General features: G+C 40.8%; 1 protein-coding gene and 1 long non-coding RNA gene across 4 annotated transcripts; one reads left to right on the forward strand and one right to left on the reverse strand.

The window, feature by feature from the left end:
- Nucleotides 1-473: 473 nt before the first annotated feature.
- LOC124270627 lies at nt 474-19,203 on the forward strand. 3 transcript variants are annotated; one of them, XM_046705662.1, is made up of 5 exons: nt 474-934; nt 1,358-1,461; nt 9,048-9,118; nt 12,162-12,395; nt 14,450-19,203. In XM_046705662.1, the coding sequence occupies exons 3-5, from the start codon at nt 9,052-9,054 to the stop codon at nt 15,754-15,756; spliced, it is 1,608 nt and encodes a 535-aa protein (XP_046561618.1). In that variant the 5' UTR covers nt 474-934; nt 1,358-1,461; nt 9,048-9,051; the 3' UTR covers nt 15,757-19,203. The 3 variants fall into 3 exon arrangements, with proteins under 3 accessions (XP_046561618.1, XP_046561619.1, XP_046561620.1); XM_046705663.1 differs by lacking the exon at nt 1,358-1,461; XM_046705664.1 differs by lacking the exons at nt 474-934; nt 1,358-1,461 and adding an exon at nt 6,257-6,353.
- On the reverse strand, nt 13,680-24,421 carry LOC124270628. Its single transcript, XR_006896847.1, has 3 exons — nt 24,410-24,421; nt 23,210-23,211; nt 13,680-13,779 (listed from the first exon to the last, which is right to left on the reverse strand). It is a non-coding gene; the product is annotated as an uncharacterized LOC124270628 (long non-coding RNA).
- Nucleotides 24,422-25,300: the final 879 nt, after the last annotated feature.

Raw genomic sequence — 25,300 nt, forward strand, 5'->3', positions numbered from 1 at the left:
GCTGGAATCGTTGACTTGGTTAATGCATGTCACTGTAACCAAAATACGCTGATCAATGCTCATGTTGTCAATCACTGGATTGTTTGGTCCATTTTGTCGGAAGATTTCTGCCTGTGGTGTTTAACCAAAACGAAAACAAATTAATTAACGACATTAACAATAAACAATTAACGGTGACGCGTTATTTCCAAAGGTTCCCCACGCTTACTGTTTGATAAGTTTATATAACCACATGCTTCTCAAATTTCAATTTCTGTCTACAAAATGTCTGACAGAAGATGATACATAAAATACATAAACAGAATTCAAAATATGTAATATCTAATTAGATTCACTACAAAATCTGGCTCCACGATGCCACTGTACCGAAGAGCCACGAAATAGATCGGTCTGTCTATACCTGCCTGTACATCTGATGGAGAACCGTTACACGCTGTGCTTTATCCGCATCCTACAGTCAGTATCAACGTACTTCCGTTTCTTTTAGAGTATATATAGATGCAACCGGAGAAAACCCATCCTTTATGTACCGGGAAAAAATGTGTACGTCCAAAAAGCTGTGAAACTGTTTAACGAGAAAATGAGGTGAAAGTGTTGATAGTTATGGTTCCCCTCGACTGAGGAACGGGATATAGAGACTTGATACGTTGTTGTCTGGCAGCAGATGTCAAACGTGAGATTCATACACTGGTCTGAACACCATTTCAGTTATGCGACGGCGCGTAAAGTTGATGTAGGACGTTACTACCGCCGAGCACAGGTATGGGAAGACAAACCAAGAGTCATAATCATGTTGAATCTATGATTCCGACCATCGATTGACTGATCCGGACGCTACCAAGGGAGGCAACTCTGTACTCTAGCTTGGATCTCTGTGGCCCCTGTTGTCCAGAACGTCAAGCCGATTCTACCTTCTCCTGCGAGGCTAATACCAGTAAGTAACTGTTTAAAGAGTATTAGTTACTTCTGTTCAAAATAATTTGAAACGTTAGTTGGGTAGCCTAGAGGTGAAGCCGTTGCACGTCACGCTGATGGTTCGGGTTCGGCTCCCCACATGGATACACTGTGTGAAGCCTGGTTATGGTTTCCTCATCCCTGATAGTGCTGGAGTGTTGCTAAAAGCGGCGTAAAACACTACTCACTCATTCAAATAGTCAGCGAACGCCCGGACATGACAAGTCAAGAGTGTATCAGCATACACGTCTTCATCCTTATAAATACTTCTTGTTCAAAATGGACCACAACACCTACGACCCAATTACTAGGACGTCCTTAATGTCTGTTAGGTACAGAATGATGCTTATACACATAGGAGTAAGTCTAGCCCTAACCACATCCATAGCGACTCACATTGCAGGAACTCAGCTAGTAGTGGGTTTCACTTTCGTAAAGGAAATACACACAGTTTCACAGCTAGTTGTTGTTGGAGGACATTAAGACCACGAACTACGTGTTATCAAGGTAAGAAAGCCAATTCGACTTGACAATGTCTCTATTACATAACGTTCAGTGTCAAATGTATTTTTGACTCTTATATTGTCAGATATGTTTGTATTTTATATTACGTGCTGTTTCGAGGGGAACGGGAAATGGAACTTCAATGGCGTTAAAAAATACATCGATGTGCAATCATGTACAAGGTTCAGTCATATAACTTTCCAAGTTCCATAATCCCCTTTATCATAAGGCATATAACCTGGACGGACAATGCAGATACATGTTTTGTTTATATTACAAAGCGTAACTTTGTAAACCAAAGTTTAACTTTGCTATGTAATTGATAGGCCTCTGTTTAGACAGCTGTCATTATTTACAAACATTAACATTCAGAACGTCACTTGGCCGTTGAAATGGGCCATTCGTAACCATTACCGTTAACTGTATATTCTTCTGTGTGGCTCATTGACACACGCTGACACATACATACATAGACGAAGGTAATTTTGCATTTGAGAAGAGGTTCTTAGTCAGATACAGGAGTGGTGGGGGGTTGGGAGGGTGCGTTCTTTGTACTCCTGGGTCATGTAACCTTGAATTGAAGCCAGATAGCAGCATGTTTAAAGTAGGCTAAGAATATACAAGCCGATAACGACCTGCAGGTGTATGTTATTACAACATGGATAAAATACGTTTCATTTAGAGTGAATTACCTTGATGTTACTACATCCATATGCTTGTTGTTGAACGCCGCAGTGAGCAATGCTCCAGCTATATCACTTCGGGCTACAAGAACACAATCTGAACCAGACAAACCAATGGATGATAACATGAATACCATCCCCGACGTTCGGGTACTGGTACACGCCATCAGCTAGGTTATCTACCCTGATCCCTCCAGGATAGGTTACTGGGATCTTATTCGAACCCGGAATGCCAACGATTTCTTCGAGATGTGAAGTGAACATGTTTCAGAGATGGAATGTAGTAAATGACATCCATGGAACTTTCCGCGTATAAATCGTAGATTTACTATGATAATATAATGTCAGGACATACAAAATATTTACTTTTTTTTATTTTACTTATTTCCTTTTTATTGTGGCTACAACTGAAACCAAGGAAAAACAGTTATAATATTTAATGGATGTCATAGTTGTGTTTTGCATATTTTTCTTGTAAAAAATGTTTGCAATTTCTTGTTGGAATCTTATTTCTAAGTGTGTACTTGGTTTTGAGCAGCAGTTCTTACTGAAGAAAGAGTGACGCTGGGGGGCAATTAGCAGGACCAGCCAATTGATGCGAAATTACATGGCGTTGTTTTGTTGACTGACTGACTGAGTTTGGTTTACGCCGCTTTTAGCAATATTCCAGCAATATCACGGCAGGGGACACCCGAAATTGGCTTCACACATTGTACCCATGTGGGGATTCGAACCCGGGTCTTCGGCGTGACGAGCCAACGCTTTAACCACTAGGCTACCCCACCGCCCCGTTTTGTTGACATTCATCAAGTAGTAGTTATTGATCATCGTAATGACATAAACAACGTTTGTGTTCACATGATACTAGTCATAAATTAAAGCCTTTAGGGACAATGGAAATTTCTCAAAACCTCTTTAAGCACAATCTGCTTGTACTTTTCGTACCATAAGTAGCGAATGGATAATAAATATATATTCATTTAAATCGAAAAAGAGCTCGAAATCAGTTTTGAAAACCCGTAGTGATGGACTATTTATTCGAGTCCATTAGCGGTTAACCGTAAACGTCAACATGTTGGTTGTCGTTCAATGCTGTAATCAGCAATCAGCTATATTATTGTGTACAATGACCATTTTAACCCGGATCTTTAAGGGGGACTGAAAGGGGGAATTACTAAGTTTTAAGTTTTTACATTGTCTGTTTTGACGGTTTTCATGTTATCAGTGTTGTTGAGATGAAACGTCATGTAATTGCAAAACACACATGTATATCGAACAATATGTGATCGCTTATAAGTAACGTGAGAGCATTACTGTCATTGACACACTTTTGTGTCAAAAATTCTTTCGTGCGAAAAACTTTTATTTTTAGCGATCTTTGTTTTCTTGTAATTCTTTTATCGATTGATAAGGTAGAACAAAAATATAACCAACTCGAATATTTTTAATTAACCTTGAAATCGAGTGAACACAGCGAATCTCGTGATTATATTATTTCATCTGTGAATTCTGTGACTACAGCCGTTGTCAGCAATAGCTCATCCATACAACAAAGAAACAATTTTATTTAGAACAAAATGAACAATCAAACTGGTCCCTAACCTCACCCCTACTTGCCACTCAATCCTATCTTTAGCACCAGGTAGTGCTCATGTATCACGTCCACAGAAAGGTCGAGGTTCCATTTCAAAGTGATTGTAGCGCTACGTGTATTGTACCCAGCTAACACACAACGTTTTCGCAACGATGTGGGAGGGTTGTAGATTGCTAACGTCATGACACAACGTTGTCACAACGTTAGAATTACGTCATTTTATAACGTCATGTCACAACGTAATTACAACGTTTCAAATTTACGGTGAAGAAACGTTATGCTTTGGGCTCCTCAAAACGTTAAAACAACGTTAGAGTTTTCTATAAAGCTGTTCGCTTCGATATTCTTTCTTCACTATACAGCTACAGCTTCAGTAAAACACACGACCAAAAACAACATGCAAATTGGCTAATAAACATTGAAGTGAATTTCTGCTTTGTTTTCTAATGTACTGTTCGAAACACTACTGGGAAAACTATTCGACTATTAACGTTAAATAGAACGTTAAGACGACTTGAAACACGTTAACATCAAATAACTTTAACCTTGTCTCGACGTAAAATGACGTGCCACAACGTTGTGACAATGTGAAATTGTTAGCTGGGTAACTTCCATACTTACAATAGACTTATGACAGTCGAAAGGGTTCGGTCGCTTTAGTTAACTAGGGGAACTCTTTAACCTGACACACTTAAACATTGGCTTACGCTAACGATCGCTTTGCGCAACGGACCCATTTTGAACCTCTATGAACTTGTATAAATGGGATAAATCTTGTTACAAATTTGACTTTTCATGGAAAGCATTATACAAACACTTTATATACTAACTGAAAGTAGTCATACGAACCACAGATCTTTGCGAGGAGTACCTTGTCATGATGTATTGTGCTGTGAAGCATTTCGGGGGTCATCCAAAAAAATCTTTAATTCTCGCAAAGACACGAGGACCTGTGGTAAGGACCCCATGATTCCTTAATGTGACCAAAGTTACTCTGTATTAATAGAAGAATGTACAATAACCGGTTATGTTGATTCATGACAAGAATTTATCACAAGACAACCAGAGATCAAACATCAGCATGAACACAACAAAAGCCTCCTAACAGATGAACGGATGCATATTCAAGATATGAAAATTTAATGTTTTGTTTCCAAGGTCAAAACAATCATTGTCCTAATCCGACTGACATAAGTCATGCACTTTATTGCAGTGCAAAAAACTCTAAGTTTGGTGGCTAAAAAGACAACTCACGAGAAATGTATTTTTGATGGAATTATATTTGATACATCACAGTTGTACATTTTACCTAGTAGCGGTTTCATAATGTAAGTTTAGTAACTGTACCAAATTCAGGTTTCAAGTATGTAATTTCATGTAGTTTACACCTATTATCCCAGGGCAGGCGTGCTGCAAGATGAGCAACGCTTTGTCGGTTAATTGATTATACATGGGAGCAGATAGGTCTGTCTGCGACCAACGTTCTCCGCTTATGTTTACAGTTGATGAGTTTCCATGTACGCAAAGATGCCTTTGTGTGACTTACGCTGGCTCTTTCTTCCATGGGGACAAATAGGTCGTTGGTCCACGTTTGCCGCGTTTAATTTATTTTTGTGAAAATACATTCAAAAGATATTACAACAGTTTTTCAATCTTTCGTGTAATATACCAACAATAGCACTGATTAATAACTGTGTCCTCATCTGGGGCGGTGGGGTAGCCTAATGGTTAAAGCCGTGGCTCGTCACGCCGAAGACCCGGGTTCGAATCCCCACAAGGGTACAATGTGTGAAGCCCATTTCTGGTGTCCCCCGCCGAGATGTTGCTGGAATATTGCTAAAAGCGGCGTAAAACCAAACTCAGTCAGTCAGTCAGTCAGTGTCCTCATCTCGAAGTATGCACTGGGGGCACTCATTTATTGAAACGCTTTTAAATGTTGTTTCAAAAGCTTTAAAACCCTTTAAAAGTAATGTTTCAGGCGGCATTTTTACAGCTGTGTTTGAGACTCAAACATGTGTTCAGCTGATTACTGCGACCTTAAAAATACTCTGACACATGCGGAAGCCCTAATTCAACTGCTTTGTTAATGGAAAAATCATTCGGAAACAAATTAATTAGCCTCTCCTTGACATCTTGGTTCTGACTCTGAGCTCCAGCCCCGACGGAAACCTCCTAGCACACCAGATGAGGACTGTATAGCGCTGCACGGAAATATATGAAACCAGAATTAGAAACCGTATCGGCTCTATTCAAGTGACTTTCACATGCATGATATATTTTAGAACTGCCAGTGAGTTAACTATGTTTTGATTTGTCGGTGTGAATGAGTTTAGATAGAACGCCGCATAGGAGACATCGAATTTTAAGATTTAAATAATAATAATGAACATTTATAATGCGCCTGTATCCGCGCACTTGTGCATGTTCATGGCGCTAAAAGTCTTAAATTACATTTGCATATTTGCCATGTGAAACTGACCAACCACACTTTAAATCATACAGACAAGTTGCGACGAAATATACCCATGGATAGCGTTTAGCAGTGATAATGAGGACCGTTGCCCGCGAAAAGGGTAAACAAGGCCTAGTGTCCGTCACTCTCACGATATGTGTTAAAAGTAAGTTGCTACCCAGGTCAGAGAAACAAGACATGTTTCTTTATAAAAATGATTATGTTATGAGATTTGAGAGTTACTTAGTTGTTACTTGGGATAAGGATGATGATATTACCGGCCCGTTATGCAGCTACATTTACAGGGTATGATATTGAATGTTTCACAGGAGCGCTGAGTACAAGCTCTACTAAGCTGTAAACGTATTTCTTTAAAAAAGAAATAGCATCAATGGTAATTGTTACTCTATTTGTCGCAGTATGTGGATTAGGTATCAGACAACATCAGACGCAACCATTAACATGTTATGATCTGCAAAGAACAAAATGAACAATTCTAAAGCTTCACATTCCGGTTCATCTACAATGTCATTGATGAAAAATAAAAACAAAATGCGTACAACTGGCAGCCTTGTCTCACACCTGAAGAGTATTTAAAGAAACCTAGTGGTCGCCCACTGACCTGGGTTCGACTTCACACATAGGTACAATGTGTGAAACCCATTTCGAGTGTCCCCAATATTGTTGAAATATTGTTAAAAGCGGGGTAAAACCACTCACTCACTCACTAATTTTATGATATGTCAGAACTGTCTTGCGCCGAATAACAATAACTCCCGGGAGGGTTGAGGGGATAACTATAAAAATCCCAAGTGTACACTCGAAAAAAAAATATAACGAAGACAATAAAAATGTTATAAAAGGTATTCTAGCTGAAAACATTAGCTGAAGACTCCAAAACACAAGTGTGATAGCCCTATCAGATACATCACCACTGATCAACCATTCCTTGTTTCATTTTAAGCCACCTTCCTTTGCTCGGCAGTTAACTTGCCATATACTTCGAACATAACACAGTGGGATCTAGCCCATAGCTGTTGCTCTAGCGACGCTACATCTAACACCAAAGGAATGCCTTTGGCCATGCGAATAATGACTTGGCTGATAAATTGGTTCCAAAACAGTCAACACAACATCGTACGCATCAACGGCCTATCAGTAACATGCACAGGTATTTCAGCATACAGCCTTTGATAAAAACCCTAATTCCAGACTACAAAAGTAACTCTTCACCAAGTGTGAATTTTAATCTGGCATAAATTACTTTTACTCACAAAGAAAAACAAACCTATTGGTTTGTGCGATGTCTTTTCTATTAATTACCTTTATGTGACACAAACACATTTTCAGCTGTGTTGAACACATACGTCATTCTTTAAGCATTTCGAAAATGCAATGCTCCTAACCAAACTTTTATTTGCTGACTGAAATAGATGTGATACAAAAATAGTCTGGATCAGATTTCTGTCAATAATCTATTTTACAAGGCCTTGTAAAGACTAGAGGATAACAGGCTGAAAGACACAAGTCATGTAATCATATGGTAAATATAAAAGGCAAATTCAAGCGGAAGAAAAGGCGGTGAGGTTTATGCATGAGCACATGTCTCAAGAGGTTAGCACTTAAAGGTCAAATCCTGTTTAAAACTGTGCTAGATTCTTGACTCAAGGTCCCTCTCGGAAAATGTAACTCGACGACGCCGCCCACGTAAGATGCAGATATATGTTTGATGCAAGCATGTCTACGGCCATGCAGCGAGAACGCCCATGAGAAAGCTATAAAACATTAAAGCAACATAGCATCTGAGCGGTAGGTTTCGGTTTTTGGTTTGGTTGTTGTTTAACGCCGCACTCAGCAATATTCAATACATATAAATAATCGTATCTGGACCAGAACATCCAGTAATCAACAGCATGAGCATCTATCTACGCAATTGGGATACGATGACATGTGTAAACCAAGTCAGCAAGCCTGACCACCCGATCCCGTTAGTCGCCTCTTACGACAAGCATGGGTTGCTGAAGATCAATTCTAACCCGGACCTTCACGGGTACGAGGGGAGGAACATTCATATAAAACGACTGTGTGTAGAAGGTATTCCTAAACACTGGCACAATTACAAGGGTCATATTTGTAGAACAATCATCTTCACTTTGACATGGGTGGTGTGGTAGCCTTGTGATTAAAGCGTTCGCTCATCACGCCGCAGACCCGGGTTCGATTCCCCACATGGGTACAGTGTGAAGCCCATTTCTGTTGTCCCCCGCCATGATATTGCTGGAATATTGCTATGTGTACTATGTGTTCGGAGCCCTCTTCTGGCGGCATCAGATGATTTTAAAAACCTGAACAAGCGTCATAAGTAAGAATATACCACTGAAAACTGCAAGTATACTTAAAAGCGCTGGATTGACGTTCAGATGAACAAATACATTGACGCATCTGAATCACTTGTGGGCAATACCGCCATGATTTGTCAAACATTCCAGTTCTCCATAAAGAACACTGCGTACGAGTCTACAAATGCCGATGTGAGAAGGTCTACCCTACACCTCTTTCCTGGCGGTGCGCTGGGGTAGCCTGGTGGTTAAAGCGTTTGCTCGTCTAGCAGAAGACCCGGGTTCGATCCCTACATGCATACAATGCGTGAAGGCCATTTTTTGTGTTCACGTCGTGATATTGCTGGAATATTGCTAAAAACTGCATATAATCATTCTCACTCACTGTAACCTTTCTTTGATATTAATAATCGGCATTACGCCAAGTAACTTATTTTCTGAGCAAAGAAGATCACGACTGCTAGCTATATAAACCTTCTCCTATTTCTACGCCGCAATAATTACAGAGCTTCTGTTTTCAGACCAATGCATGATCACGTGAGGCGGAACCTGTGTCTAGCACTGCTGTGTCTGGCTGCTACAATATGTTGCGGTATGTAAGTGCTTTAGACAAACATCAGTATTTGCCATTGTTACATCGAATGGATTCAAAAACAAGTGTGATTGAGCATCTGTAACAGGTTGTCACACACCATGATCATTCCAGGTCATCCATGTAGCTGTAGCACATCGTCATCCATAGCCAGTGTGCAAAATAGCCACTTGCCCGCCAGCCCGTGCCAGTTAATCGCCACTGTTACTGGCCCGACTGGCAAGTGAATTTTCATGGGGTCATTTTGATAAATATGTTCACCATATTAGCAGCATAGTGATGAAACTCGTGTCTACATTCACATTTTGGACTATTGAATTATTTTGTGGGCAGGTAACTGTCATCCTTGTAGATGTAACACACTGTCACCAATCGTAATCGTGATATGTCATCCATGTAGATGTAACACACTGTCACCAATCGTAATCGTGATATGTCATCCATGTAGATGTAACACACTGTCACCCATCGTAATCGTGATATGTCATCCATGTAGATGTAACACACTGTCACCCATCGTAATCGTGATATGTCATCCATGTAGATGTAACACACTGTCACCAATCGTAATCGTGATATGTCATCCATGTAGATGTAACACACTGTCACCAATCGTTATCGTGATATGTCATCCATGTAGATGTAACACACTGTCACCAATCGTCATCTTGATATGTCATCCATGTAGATGTAACACACTGTCACCAATCGTAATCGTGATATGTCATCCATGTAGATGTAACACACTATCACTCTTCGTAATCGTGATATGTCATCCATATAGATGTAACACACTGTCACCCATCGTAATCGTGATATGTCATCCATGTAGATGTAACACACTGTCATCCATCGTAAACGTGATATGTCATCCATGTAGATGTAACACACTGTCACCCATCGTAATCGTGATATGTCATCCATGTAGATGTAACACACTGTCACCAATCGTAATCGTGATATGTCATCCATGTAGATGTAACACACTGTCACCCATCGTAATCGTGATATGTCATCCATGTAGATGTAACACACTGTCACCAATCGTAATCGTGATACGTCATCCATGTAGATGTAACACACTGTCACCCATCGTAATCGTGATATGTCATCCATGTAGATGTAACACACTGTCACCCATCGTAATCGTGATATGTCATCCATGTAGATGTAACACCTTGTCACTCTTCGTAATCGTGATACGTCATCCATGTAGATGTAACACACTGTCACCCATCGTAATCGTGATATGTCATCCATGTAGATGTAACACACCGTCACTCATCGTAATCGTGATATGTCATCCATGTAGATGTAACACCTTGTCACTCTTCGTAATCGTGATATGTCATCTATGTAGATGTAACACAATGTCACCAATCGTAATCGTGATATGTCATCCATGTAGATGTAACACACTGTCACCAATCGTCATCTTGATATGTCATCCATGTAGATGTAACACACTGTCACCAATCGTCATCGTGATATGTCATCAATGTAGATGTAACACACTATCACTCTTCGTAATCGTGATATGTCATCCGTATAGATGTAACACACTGTCACCCATCGTAATCGTGATATGTCATCCATGTAGATGTAACACACTGTCATCCATCGTAATCGTGATATGTCATCAATGTAGATGTAACACACTGTCACCCATCGTAATCGTGATATGTCATCCATGTAGATGTAACACACTGTCACCAATCGTCATCGTGATATGTCATCCATATAGATGTAACACACTGTCACCCATCGTCATCGTGATATGTCATCCATGTAGATGTAACACCTTGTCACCAATCGTAATCGTGATATGTCATCCATGTAGATGTAACACACCGTCACTCATCGTAATCGTGATATGTCATCCATGTAGATGTAACACACTGTCACCCATCGTAATCGTGATATGTCATCCATGTAGATGTAACACACTGTCACCAATCGTCATCTTGATATGTCATCTATGTAGATGTAACACACTGTCACCAATCGTAATCGTGATATGTCATCCATGTAGATGTAACACACTGTCACTCTTCGTAATCGTGATATGTCATCCATGTAGATGTAACACACTGTCATCCATCGTAATCGTGATATGTCATCCATGTAGATGTAACACACTGTCATCCATCGTAATCGTGATATGTCATCCATGTAGATGTAACACACTGTCACCCATCGTAATCGTGATATGTCATCCATGTAGATGTAACACACTGTCACCAATCGTAATCGTGATATGTCATCCATGTAGATGTAACACATCGTCACCCATCGTAATCGTGATATGTCATCCATGTAGATGTAACACACTGTCATCCATCGTAATCGTGATATGTCATCCATGTAGATGTAACACACTGTCACCCATCGTAATCGTGATATGTCATCCATGTAGATGTAACACACTGTCACCAATCGTAATCGTGATATGTCATCCATGTAGATGTAACACACTGTCACTCATCGTAATCGTGATATGTCATCCATGTAGATGTAACACACTGTCAATCATCGTAATCGTGATATGTCATCTATGTAGATGTTTCACATTGTCACCCATCGTAATCGTGATATGTCATCCATGTAGATGTAACACACTGTCACTCATCGTAATCGTGATATGTCATCCATGTAGATGTAACACACTGTCACTCATCGTAATCGTGATATGTCATCCATGTAGATGTAACACCTTGTCACTCTTCGTAATCGTGATATGTCATCCAAGTAGATGTAACACAATGTCACCCATCGTAATCGTGATGTAACACCTTGTCACCCATCGTAATCGTGATATGTCATCCATATAGATGTAACACACTGTCACCCATCGTAATCGTGATATGTCATCCAAGTAGATGTAACACACTGTCCAAACGTGTATATTTGACATAGTGTAACTGATCGACGGACATATTTAACAATAATGATTGGAAATTGAACTGAGTGAATCCTTTCCATTCTTCATTACATTAGACTATATTCGTGCATTGTAAATGTAACGCTGATTACATACTTCCAGGTAAACAAGTCTGTACCTTCACTGGGTTGGCTGATACTGCGGGAAATAACGATGACTGGCGAGATTACAAGTTTATGGCGAATCCTGACAACTGTAAGGAGATTTGCAGCTCCGAATCGTGGTGCACTGCTGCAGAGTTTGACTTTTACAGCCGCTCTTGTTACCTGTTCAAAGGAGACACGCCCCTTTCCCACAAGAAAGACAGTGTGTTCATGAAGAAAGTGTGCACTGAAGGTGTGTTATTTAAATATTGTATACTCTGTAAATATGTAAGGGTAGCATGATTTGCTTAATATTTGGAAAGTTGTGATTGTTTCTTAATTATAGGTTTCTAGTAATTGTTGTATGAAACGAAATGTTAAGACGTTTATAGAGTGTAAGGGTAGAGTGAGGGAGTTTAGTTTTACGCCGCACTCAGCAATATTCCAGCTATATGGCGGCGGTCGGTAAATAATCGAGTCTGAACCAGACAATAAAGTGATCAACAACATGAGCATCTATCTACGCAGTTGGGATACGATGACATGTGTCAACCAAGTCAGCAAGCTTGACCACCCGATCCCGTTAGTCGCTTCTTACGACAAGCATGGATTCCTGAAGATCAATTCTAACCCGGATCTTCACAGGTTGTATAACGATAGATGTTATATCCACCAACCAACAAGGTAAAACGGGAAGTATGTAATCAGTAGTGCGCAATACCAGTATGATTTGTCAAACAATGGTTTACTCCATGAGGCATACTGCGCACGAGTCTACAAATGCCGATGTGACAAAGTCTACACGACACCGTTTGCCTGGACATTTTCAGCCAAAACATTCTGCGGCTTATAACGTTGACGCGCTCATTTCCTTATCACGTCATGTGCGGGGCAAGGTGCAAGGTGCGGTTCATGTGCGGTTCATCGCTAGTCATAGCATTTTATGGATATTGTGTTGTCCGATGCAAACAACGACGATTCGTGCACGGGGAACGCGGGCGTTGGGGTCATTAAAGACACAACGTCGATCCATACACCTTGGAAACGGAACAAGGTGCATCAGCTCGTTGTCCCGATAGTTCCAGAACCATTCCATCGCTAAATCTGGGTTCTGACTTACTCTTGTGGCACGTGCACTGAGCTAAACGTCTTAGCTATATTTTTGGTCATAGTCCGTTTTTCTTAGCGAACCGTGGATAACCAGCTTGATTGTCTAGTTCAGCTGACGTACCTATGTTTACAATTGAGAGTTTAGGTACTTTTATGATCAAGTACCGTGTTTAATGATTGTGAGTATATATACTTTGTGGGTCAGGTACCTTGTATTGTTGGAAAGTTTAGAATGAATTTCCCTGCCCATACAAAGTGACTTTGGTCTTTTGTTTATAAGACTGGTTGGCTATTGAGACGCCTATTGTAGGAATATGCCCTTTGTGTTTAACCCATGAGATGTTTCGGAATCATTAGAGTGCTGAGTTTATTAAAACTCGGGTGTTATTTGGTCGCAGCCGACTATACCGGTTGTCCATGCATCAGTGTATGAAATAAGCCAAAACCCCAGCCAGACATCAGGGCTGGTAACTTCAAACTGTTACCAGTCCAAAATTGATATAACCAGACCAAACACCAATATGGGCCTCAGGTGTATATAACGTCTCAATGTTTTACCAGACCATCGGGCTGGCTAGCTGTAAATCTAGACCGTCCGTCTGAAATCTAACCCGTCTGGGGCGGTCGGACGGGCCTTATTTCATACACTGCATGCATATTGTCAATATCATGTCAAAGAAGACTTTAACCTTCTAGCGCCTCATGCAAATGCTCGGTTTGTATACTCCTTAGGGAACATAGAGATAAATTTGAGTTTAATGTAGAGACATGAGAAATGGAGTGATGCATCACTATGATGAAAACGTCACCCATAAGGAGGTTTTCTCATAATGATATCTTACACACGTACTTCCAATGTTTCACCGAGGCATAAGACCCGTGAAGATCCGGGGTAGAATAGGTCTTCAGCAACCCATGCTTGCCACAAAAGGCGACTATGCTTGTCGTAAGAGGCGACTAACGGGATCGGGTGGTCAGGCTCGCTGACTTGGTTGACACATGTCATCGTATCCCAATTGCGCAGTACGATGCTCATGCTGTTGATCACTGGATTGCCTGGTCCAGACTCAATTATTGACAGACCGCCGTCATAAATCTGGAATATTGCTGAGTGCGGCGTAAAACTAAACTCACTCACTCACTCACCGAGGCATAATGTGTTGGTTGAATACTGAGTTCATGTTGCATCCATTTCAGTCACAACGACCTCTCCGGCAACAGAGTCAACTGCACCTGAATCCAGAACACGAATGTCGACATCCACAGAAAGCACGGTGCCAACGCAGAGAATGTCCAAGAAAGTTCGTCCATCCAGAAAAAAGAAGAAGAGACGTAAGCCCGTGTCGTTAATGGTTAAAATGTTGCATCGGCATTCAAAGGGGGATCGAATAACCCCCACAGTAGCATTCACTACTACGGCAGCACCAACTACTCCCGCACCAACTACTCCCATAGCAACATCTTCAAGCACAAAGAAATTACAAGTGTCCATCACATCAAGGCCAATTAAAAGATCTAGGAAGAGGATATACACCAAAAGATCACGGAAGGGACAAAGTTCACGAAAACCGAAAAAGTCACGAAGGGTGAAAAAGATCCGTAGGATCATAAAGTCAAGGAAACCGACCCAGCCGCCAAAACCTGTTCTGAAGAAAACGCCAGTGCCGAAGATAACTATATCGTACAACACCCGAAAACGTCCCCACTTATCAAAACTAACACAAACTCGCAAGCCAATCAATATTGCTTCGACAACAACAGCTGTTCCATTTATAGACTTGAATATAGACAGTTCATCGAAAGAAATTCGAATAAAGGCAGAGAATATAACCGAAAGAAAGCAGAAATCTACCTATCGCATGCCAGAGATAAGTATACGCTCAAAGGTATCAGTTAATCCGGTCGCTAGGGATGCAAATAAGGTGGATGCCTCTCGGGCACTTCATCGTGGAATGACATCAGCCAGACATGGTTGCTTCTACCGTTGCCCGTCAATGTTAGAGTGGTACACACGGCATGGACAGTCTGTACCATTCACGAGGAGAGCTTATTTCCAACCACTATATCGTATACGAATTCCAATCCGGCTACGGATTCCAGCTTTCCGGCAGACACATCCTGTACAACCACCTCAAATGACTGGTACAAACCCTTTTCTAAATGCGAATCAAAATCCTAGACAGGTCGCTTTCAAAAACACAACACAACATCAAATACAGAAACCAGTCACAAAACCTGGTACGAACCCTGGTCACAATCCTGCGAAGAACCCTGGTCACTATCCTGCGAAGAACCTTGGCCACAATCCAGGAAAAGAACATGGACACAATCCTGGTAGGAACCCTGGTCACAATTCAGGTAAAAACCCTGTGCACAATCCTGGAAAGAACAATGGATACAATCCTGGTAAGAACCCTGGTCACTATCCTATGAAGAACCCTGGCCACAATCCTGTAAAACCCTGGTCACAATCCTGTAAAGAACCCTGGTCACAATTCAGGTAAAAACCCTGGGCACAATCCTGGAAAGAACAATGGACACAATCCTGGTAAGAACCCTGGTCACTATCCTGGTAAGAACCCTGGCAACAATCCTGTGAAGAACCCTGGCCACAGTCCTGTGAAGAACTCTGGCCACAATCCTGTGAAGAACCCTGCTCACTATCCTGTGAAGAACCCTGGCCACAATCCTGTGAAGAACCCTGGTCACTATCCTGTGAAAAACCCTGGTCACTATCCTGTCCAGAATCCTAGTCACTATCCTGTCCGGACTCCTGGTCACTACCCTATCCAGAATCCTAGTTACTATTCACGCCGATATCCTGTTTACAATCCTGTACATTATTCTGTTCTACAGTACTGGAGGCAACGGATGCCGCCAGTCTATTTTAACTCTGGGTATCCAGCTCGCCATACAGCCACAGCTTATTATACACCTCAAAGAAATCCATGGGCAAACAACTTTCAGAGAGCTCAGCTGGTACCGAAAAAGACGCATCACGTGGCTGTGATTCCAGGTGGCCTGTACAAGCCTGTTCCAACAAGAAGACGTGTCTATAAGCAACCGTACACATACAAGCCTAAACCAACCACAACGCAAACACCAATGCCACCAAAACAATACGTGAAAACCACCGAAGAAGCAAAGAAGATCCCAAAACCATCACCTAAGCCGAGGCAAGTCAAGAGATACCAGAAGTCACACGTCTTGAGGGTGAAAGAAAAACCGAAGAAAGTTGATACCAGCACCCCCCAGAATGACCAACAGTGGCAGTTTAAGCCTCATTACAACACATACACACTAAGATTACGCCTTCGGAAGCCCATTTCGGGATACAAGAAATGTTACTTAAGACAGCAGCTTCCATCTCCACCAAAGATCCTCGTGGTTTCCTTCAAAGTCGATGGTAGTTTTAATGCAAAATCACTCCCAGTTACGTACCCGAGAAGGATATGTACATTCATCCAGCCAGGCGGCAGGTATCCTGAGTTTAGACTCCCCTCGCCCCTGGTGATTTTCACAGGGACATCCTATATAAGAAATCAAATGACATAAAGAAAATATATGCTGCCACTGCTCCCAAAGCAGAGTACGACGTGAAGTCAATACAACAGAAAGCAACTCTAAACCGATACACCGCAGTGTACAACAGTCCACCGATATTCAGACAGTTGAAGGTTCCACTCGAAATTAGTTCTGCTGTGGTCAGTTTTGATATGACAAGAATGGGATTCCTTTATCACTTCACTGTTAGACTGCCGATGACTCTTCGCAGCAGAAACATCATGGTGGAGGATTATCTGTCAAGGGACATAACCTCATTGAAGGTGCATCCGCAACCATTTGTTCGAAGGGGATGAACTGAACTGTGGAAGATGCAGCGTTCCAGCTTCTTCATATTTCTTACTGGTTCGCTGTAGAACCCGATGTAACGCTTTACTCGAAACAGAACTGCCTCCAAAGGCTTTTACAGTGGAACCCCAAACGTCCGGACTTTCATATTTAAGAGTGTCTACATACAAAGGGACATTACTCTACATCGGTTCATTTAATATTTGGCAAACCGGATGTTGATTTTGTACCAATAGTTAATATTCAGAAACCTGGAATTGTTTCGAAAAATGTTTTGTTCCAGAAAGAAAACGTGGACAAATAATTTGTCTTTAACACAAAATATATTCGATGGACATGCTTCATGTCCTAATAAAAATTTGTTGAGGAAAATATTGGACTCCAAAAACAAACGCCTGCCCCCAGAACAACAATTGGTGAATTCCTTTGGGGATTCACAGAATTCCTTATAACGGGATTCATCATGCATTTGGCCAGATCGTGTACTATTAGGAAAATTGTTGTCATTATGATGATAGATTGTATATATTGCCTGTGAATATTGCCGTTATGTACCAGTTTTATGATTGGACCATATAGATACTGGCTATCCTTAACGTAACGGGTTTTTAAGTTTTCTAATCATTAAAGACAATAATTAATAGTGAACAAAATCTCATATGGATAACATATATAGATAATTGGAAAATGGAGACATCGACGTTATATATGTACCTTTACATGTACCAATTCAGGATATTTCGAAGGCAACATAATTTTCACTCGGCGAAGAGTATAAATATAGAAATATGTATCATTGTGTATGTATCACAAGAATGCCTTAATTAATTTAAACATTACATAATATTTTCTCCTCATAAGCTCGAAATAAAAAGCAGTGCCAACGACGAGACATCCAAGAATGATTTGTTTTAGAGCTTAAGGATTTCCTTTCAGAGAGGTCACATATTATGTGCCAATGTTACCATAAGAGTTTTGTATCGCGACCCCTGCATAAGTCGTTTACGGCATTGCAAGTGGATGTAGAGCTGCGTCCCGTAGCACGCCTGGATTCTATGATCGTTGTTTCGCAGCAATTGTGTCTGTAGGCTTGTCAGCACCATCCCAATGGTCGTGGTTGTTTCCAAAGTGGCAAACATATAAGACTGGTAACACTTTTGAGTTGCCTCCCTGATTAAGATACAAAAGTGAAGGGTAGCATGGTATTCAAACTATTAACTGTCCGATTATTACGGCGACAGGGCCGTCGTTTCTATGTCATTCTAACGTTAAGGACGCCATTACCGCAATTATATAATGGCACGTGTAATTAAATGATCAAATCCGACATACCTGCTATAACAATCTAAAAACATATGCAAATGAGCTCATTTAACGTGGCATTTTTAAGATAATTTACAAAATACTGATGCGAACTATACGTGCGAAATAAACAATTCCCTATGTTCCCCAAATAGTTCAGATAGCAGTCTTTCGATGTGAAAAAAAGTTCGCTACGAGTCACCTTGTAATGATGAATAGGGCGATTAGCTAAACATAGTAATCAATCGATTGTTGTAATGCTATTTCAACGAGTTAAACTATTTTTCGATTACTTTAAGAATAATGTTATATAATATGTGTGACTATTGATTGTGTTATTACCCGTGATTCCACGTGGTAAATATATGATACAAAATGAAAACAATATGTTTAATCATTGCTACCACAACAAAGGACATTTTAGGATCTGCTCAGACATATGCCCGAACTTCCCCGAGTTTTCCCGAGCTCTCGAAACCCCCTTATCGTTGCTGGGTGACTATCCCGAGTTCTTTGTCAGTGAGGTTTGGATACTACTGTTCCGAATGTATGACAACGATACCGAAACACACTAAATAATATTGGTTTAAATGTTAGTTTGCTATAACCTATATGTATTTGTGTACATTGACATGATTACTTATGTACACATAACTTCTCTTCATATATCATGAAACTTATTTATATTTGTCTTTCATAGAAATTGTTTCAGTTACAATGACGTCTATTCACACATGTAAGTCCAGAAAATATGTATAATTTGCGTTCTTCTTTTCTAATAAAAGGTAGAAAATTGATTTTCATTTATCTCATTTCGGTTTTGAGGCGGTAATGCAACGGATCTGTAAAGCGTTAACTGCCATTAGCATCTGATGACACATATGGTTTCACCTTAGGCAAGTGAGTTCATGAAATGCCTCTGTTCAGCCTGCAGTGAATGGGTACCCGGTGGGTTAGGTCCCACTGTTAACCTTCTAGCGCCTCACAGGGTTATCCACGGTTATACTTTGTCAGCGTTGTGAGGATGCACAAGTGCGTGGAAAGAGGCGCTTTATAAATGGCCATTATTATTTTGGTCATCGCTTCGAATTGGAAATTGGCTCCGATTAAGTGACACCTGGTTTCCACACTGACTTTCAGTGATCCTTTTATTTTGATTTCCACTGTTAGTTTCTTTTTGAGGCCCCATCTGGAATCTCTTTCTGCAGATGTTTGAGATGCGTTGTCCTCTGGTGACGCTATATATTTGTTTAATTTAGACACTCTACTGGGCAGGATTCCAGCTATATTACGTCAGTCTGTAAGTTATCAGGTTTGGACCACACGATCCGGTGATTTTGAGCAGCCAACCACGCCGTTGGTGTACAGCAACATGTATCAGACAAGACATCGACACCGACTCCCCCTCACCACCCCCCTCCAAAAAACCCGAACACACACACGCACACACGCACACATACACTCGCACAATCACACGGAACAGGCCTCGGGATCCAATCGCGTTCGATTATCAGGGATTTACGGTTGTCGAGACTGTTAATATGATTAGTCTCAATTCACTCTGGAAGTTGCCATGGGTCACAGAAAAAGAACAACAAATTACCAATTATAACAATGGCCTTTTGCCATCTCATGGGTAGCATTAATTAACCATTAATTACGCTATCTGTGACACAACTATGTTGAGTTAATCTTTCGGTGTCTGTCAACGCAGGATCACACCGTATCTCACCAGGGGAGGTATGTAGAAGTATATTCATGACGACACGGGTCCCTTTTGCAATGAAGTATCTTTGTAAAGAAAAATCGTTTGAAAAGCTGTCCTTGACCATGAACATCATGGCAGCACCGTTCCAGGGCATTGTACTTGTATCATTCTTGTTAGTGTTCCAAGTCTATAGTGAGTATGCATAATACCCAACCATTACGGCTGGACATAGTTAAAGCTTTGAAAATCCCATGGCTGATGTATTGAGGAGAACAGAGAAAGTCTGACTCGATCGCCAATTGATAAAGGAGGAGAAGTAATTAATGTTGTTGTTTTTTGTGGAAACTGAAAAAAGTAACTTCCTGGCCTTCCTTAGTTGTTAACACAGATACTGTATGTGACACACACGCCTGTAAACGCACATACCTACATGCAGACACACGTACACATACATGCATGCATACATATATGCAAACACACACACACATACATACATTATAAATTGTTCGCTGGTCTCGAGGGGGACATGGGCTGATGGAACATAAACAAACATCGAGGGTACATCAACCCATCGGCCCCGAGGGACCAGTGAACAACGTATTTATCTTACCGAACACCTCAAAGGTAATTTTGAACTGTTTGAAGCACGGGTATCGGATCATAGTATGGAGTACCAGACGACAAGACGACAAGACAAGAAAAACAAATTTAGAGTTATCTCCCTTCCTCGATTTGCATTCGCAAAACATCGGTAATTTCCGTACATCATGCGTGTTATTCGAGATAAAGAATTACTACTAGAAAGTACCAAATGAGTTCGGCATTCCCAGCGGGGTACATAGAAAATGTTACTCGCTTGTAAGCGAGGTACATTGAAAATAATAGAAGAGCGCTCAGCCAATCAGAAAACGACATTTATGTGTGAGGCACGATAAACATACATATGCATCGTTTTATCGTCTATAGGGCCCGTAAGTAGGTCCTATTGCAGCAAACTGTTACGACCTCGCGGCCGAAGGGACATTACGAACTTCCGTTCATTAATCTAGTTCCTTGCAGGAAATTGAGAGTAAGTGTGACTGATGTCAAACTGAGGCTGACTTACAGACGTTGAGCTAATTACGTCAGAGTCCACTGGGAACGGATTAGACTTTCCCCAAACAACCTGATTATGTCGCCTCATGCAGGATCTGATGATTGACTTGGCGACTTGTTTGTTTACGTGTCATAGTACCCTCGCAAATAGACCGATGCTAATAATATCTGTCTGGTGCAGATCATTATATTGCTTGAAGAGTACTCAGTTCGACGTGAATCAACAAACAAAAGTCAACGCATGTCAGACCAAACGGGGTTTTAAATTAGAAATCGGGGTTTGCTTCGGATATTTTCGAATAACATAATCCGACAATGAAAGATATCATTAAATATCACACTTGTGACGAGAAAAGGGTCACACAAAGCTCTGAAAATATTTCAATTTGAATTTAGATTGCTGTATTTCACATGTCGCTCATACTTTAAACACATTACATGTACACCCGGTTCCTTGTGAATGCCTGCTACGTGTTGCACGATGTGTATCTAGGCAACAAGCAAAGCCAAGATGCAGATCTGGGAATAACTACCAATAAGGATCTGACATTCTTGGACATTAACCCCTTCTTCAACCTGAACAAGGGACCACGGACTGATGGATAGAAAGTAAGCACGTGGCATCTGCAGGTTGTCCATCCACTGGCACAGGTTTCACTTTCTGACTTTCTGAAGAACATAGACAGAGGTATGAAGGAAACAGTTCCGGTGCATTTTAATAATACCAATTCAGTAATAACGTAAACATAGTGACATATGTATGAATAGGAAAAACTTATAATGGGCTTTAATATAAGATGTAAGATTGGAGAGAAGTAAAGAATGACTTAGATTTCACGTTCAACACTTAGAATGGGCGTTACACATTGTAGTGATCTAAGGAATGGAATACCAGCCTCAGTGTAACCAACGAATACTCTAACCAGTTGGAGCAATAACGAGAAACTTCATGACAGCTTCTTGGTGTATGCAAACGTTAACGTTTAACTGATGTAAGTGCAAAAATATTAAAAGGCACATTCCCCATGCTGACACCGAAGACGAATGTTGATTGTTTACCAACTGGAGTGGATACATTTTACCCTGTATTCCTTTACAAAACTAATAGAATGCCCTATTAGATCATTAGACATTGTAGCTTAACTGTCATTGCAAATGACAGTACACACAGTACTATTCCGCAGTTCATTGTAATAAGTACAACATTGTCGGTAGTAGAACTGAATCATGAGTTTTCATGCTTACATGGAGCTACCCCACTTGAAGATAAGAATATGATGGAATACACGCTGAAATGTACCGACAACCATCAATTGGTAAGCTTCATCAAGTAGAGAAATCAGAACGAACTAATGAACGAACGAATGAAAGTTCTTTATTGCCTCCATTAGTTGCGGAGTATGTCAAACATTTGAAAACCCAACATATTCATGAAAGCGTTATGCAGAAAAAAGAAATGTCCACAACATCCATATATATAATAGCATGTTCCTGATGTGAGCGTTATTGTAGATATCCATTGATTTCAGATGCGTGTGTACGAAATGATATGACTTCATCCTTGATCTCAAGACTCATATTCTCCAGGATAGGGATTATGCAATCTGGTAATGTCTCGAGTTTCACTTCTTCTCCGAGGCGGTGGGGTGGCATAATGGTTAAAGCGCTCGCTCGTCATGCTGAAAACCGCAGTCTGAAATGTGAGGTTGATTTTGTTGATGGCGATGTACTGCTGGACGGTACAGCAATGGGAGTAAACCAGGTGGAGTTATTCACCAAGTCTGCTTAGAGTCGTGTCTGCTTCTTGTGGAGAAGCTTTCTGAGAAGCCATTGCATCATTTGTACATGCAGTGTGCGGAACAGAATAGCAATCCAACCGACTTCTTTGCCTGGATGAAGTCGCCTGGTCTAAAATGTGAAACTGAGGGCTTCCTTTTTGCTGCTGGATGACTCGCAGTCGCCCTGGTATTTTAAAAATGTGAAACTGACGGCTGTCCAACATCTTTTGCTGCTCAGGACCATGTCACTTGGCATTTGACTCGCAATCGCCTCAAATGTGATCCAGGGCGTCTGGAAAAGAAAATAGTATTATTAATAACATGAAGTGCCGCCATTCTTGTGTAATGAATTTATCAGAGACCTGTCCATGTGATTGGCACCTCGGGAAGTGTCTTGCTTGCATCCCAAGTACACTGTCGTCAGACTCCCCATCGATCTCTTGACGCAGATCAGGAGTGTGCCCGGGTTCTCCATCGGGAGCACAGCCCTTCTGACACTCTGGGTAATGCAGAAGGCTGCAGTGTTGGGGAGCCTTCATATTCTCCGGAAAGTTCTTGGTTGGTTCGACAAGGCAGCATTTCCTGGGAGAAGTCCCAACGACTGCCTCCCCACCTTTATCAACGTGTCATACAGTTTCAGTGTCAATGAGGTCAGATTGCAAAACAATCCTTGAAAGAGCTTATTTTCGAGAGTAGGGAGAGTTCAAAAGTAGATATTAATTTCTTTTTCATTACTCTGAAACAGTTCGGTACACGATAAGGGCTATTGATAGTATTGTAATATACAGCCCTAATTATCTTTTCTCGCATTTGGCCTCGGGTTAATTCCGGTGTGTTTCCATTCGACGAGTTTTCCCCGTCGGTATATAGGCAGTGAGTTTCATTGCATTTATCCTCAGTCTTTGGATTGTGAGATGTAATACCGTTTGAATAACATTAAAAAACTACTCGATGTTGTGTACATTGTAATCCATATCCTTTTTACCTGATAGAACTTATATTTAACTGTCGTTTCGTCAGAGCTATTGCTTCGGCAATGTTATCCATGGAGGCGGCCATATTTGATGATGACGTCATGAGTTTATGTGTACACAGTTCGTTGACAAAATTACTTTTGCAAATTCTGTATTTTAAGGGTCAAAAGACATTTCCACAATTATAATGAGTCCTGTGACGCTCTACATTTATTATTCTGCACCAATAATAAATTAATATGTTTTGCTTGTTGATTGTAAACAAATTACGTCATGAGGATTGTGACGTAGTTCTGGTCAGTTGTCAGTTGACAGTTGACAGTTCTAGACTGATTGTGGTGTATGCGAGTCGCAGATTTTCCATATATATTTTCACCGGTATCTACCGAGAACACCACAATATTATGTAAGTATAATATATCCAAGCTTTGCTTGAGACAGTACTTACTTAATCAGAAGTTTGTTCTGATTTAAATAATATTTGACATTATTGACTGTGATAAATTTATGTGTAATAAATCCTTGTTCATTGTTTCAACTTCATGTTGTCAAGTTATTTCTTTTTATTGGTAAAAACTGTAATTAACAGGGTAGAAGTGAGAGTGGTCCACAGAACAGACATGCTACTTAAATAAAATATATTTTTCTCGTTTTACCCCCATTGAACCGTTACAGTATCAATAAAATATGACGCTTGACTGGTGAAGGCAACGAAATGGCACACCTAAAGAATAGGAACAAGTTGAAATCCAGACAACTACCCTGCACATTTTGAATATTTTTCCGTACAATTCTTGACAGTTCTGAGTTAGCACTCCTGCAACAGGTTAACAATGTATGCCCGCTGTCCTGAAAAGTGAGGTCTGGGGAAATTTAAAATGGTTGTACTTTTTGAATATTTATATAATGTGTTTTTGTCCCGTACACCGTCGGGGAAATATTGCGTTTTAAAAAACGTTCCAGGTACATGTGTTGACCTGGTTACAAATCTTATCTCCGTTCCACAAAACGATCGTAGCGCAGCTACAGAGCAAGTCGTAAGACTTTGTTAACGTATGGGAGTTGCAATCAGCTCAGTGCTACGTTAGCTTTACGGGACGGACCGCTTACTATTTGAATGTGTTACTTTTGTGTGCGTGTGGTGTTTGCACGTGTGTGTGTGTGTGTGTGTGTGTGTGCGTGCGCGCTTGTAAGTGGGCGTACTCTCTGTCTCTTTCTCTCTCTCTCTGTGTGTGTGTGTGTGTGTGCCTGCGAGTGAGTGCATGCCTTAAGAAAGGTTGGTAGCGCAAAAAACAAAAGCATATTTGCGTAAGACATACTTTTTTCAGCTCGCCCGAAG

The sequence above is a fragment of the Haliotis rubra genome, unplaced genomic scaffold (genome assembly GCF_003918875.1).
Source record: "Haliotis rubra isolate DU_JTF1 unplaced genomic scaffold, ASM391887v1 Scf153, whole genome shotgun sequence".
In the NCBI taxonomy this organism is placed as follows: domain Eukaryota; kingdom Metazoa; phylum Mollusca; class Gastropoda; order Lepetellida; family Haliotidae; genus Haliotis; species Haliotis rubra.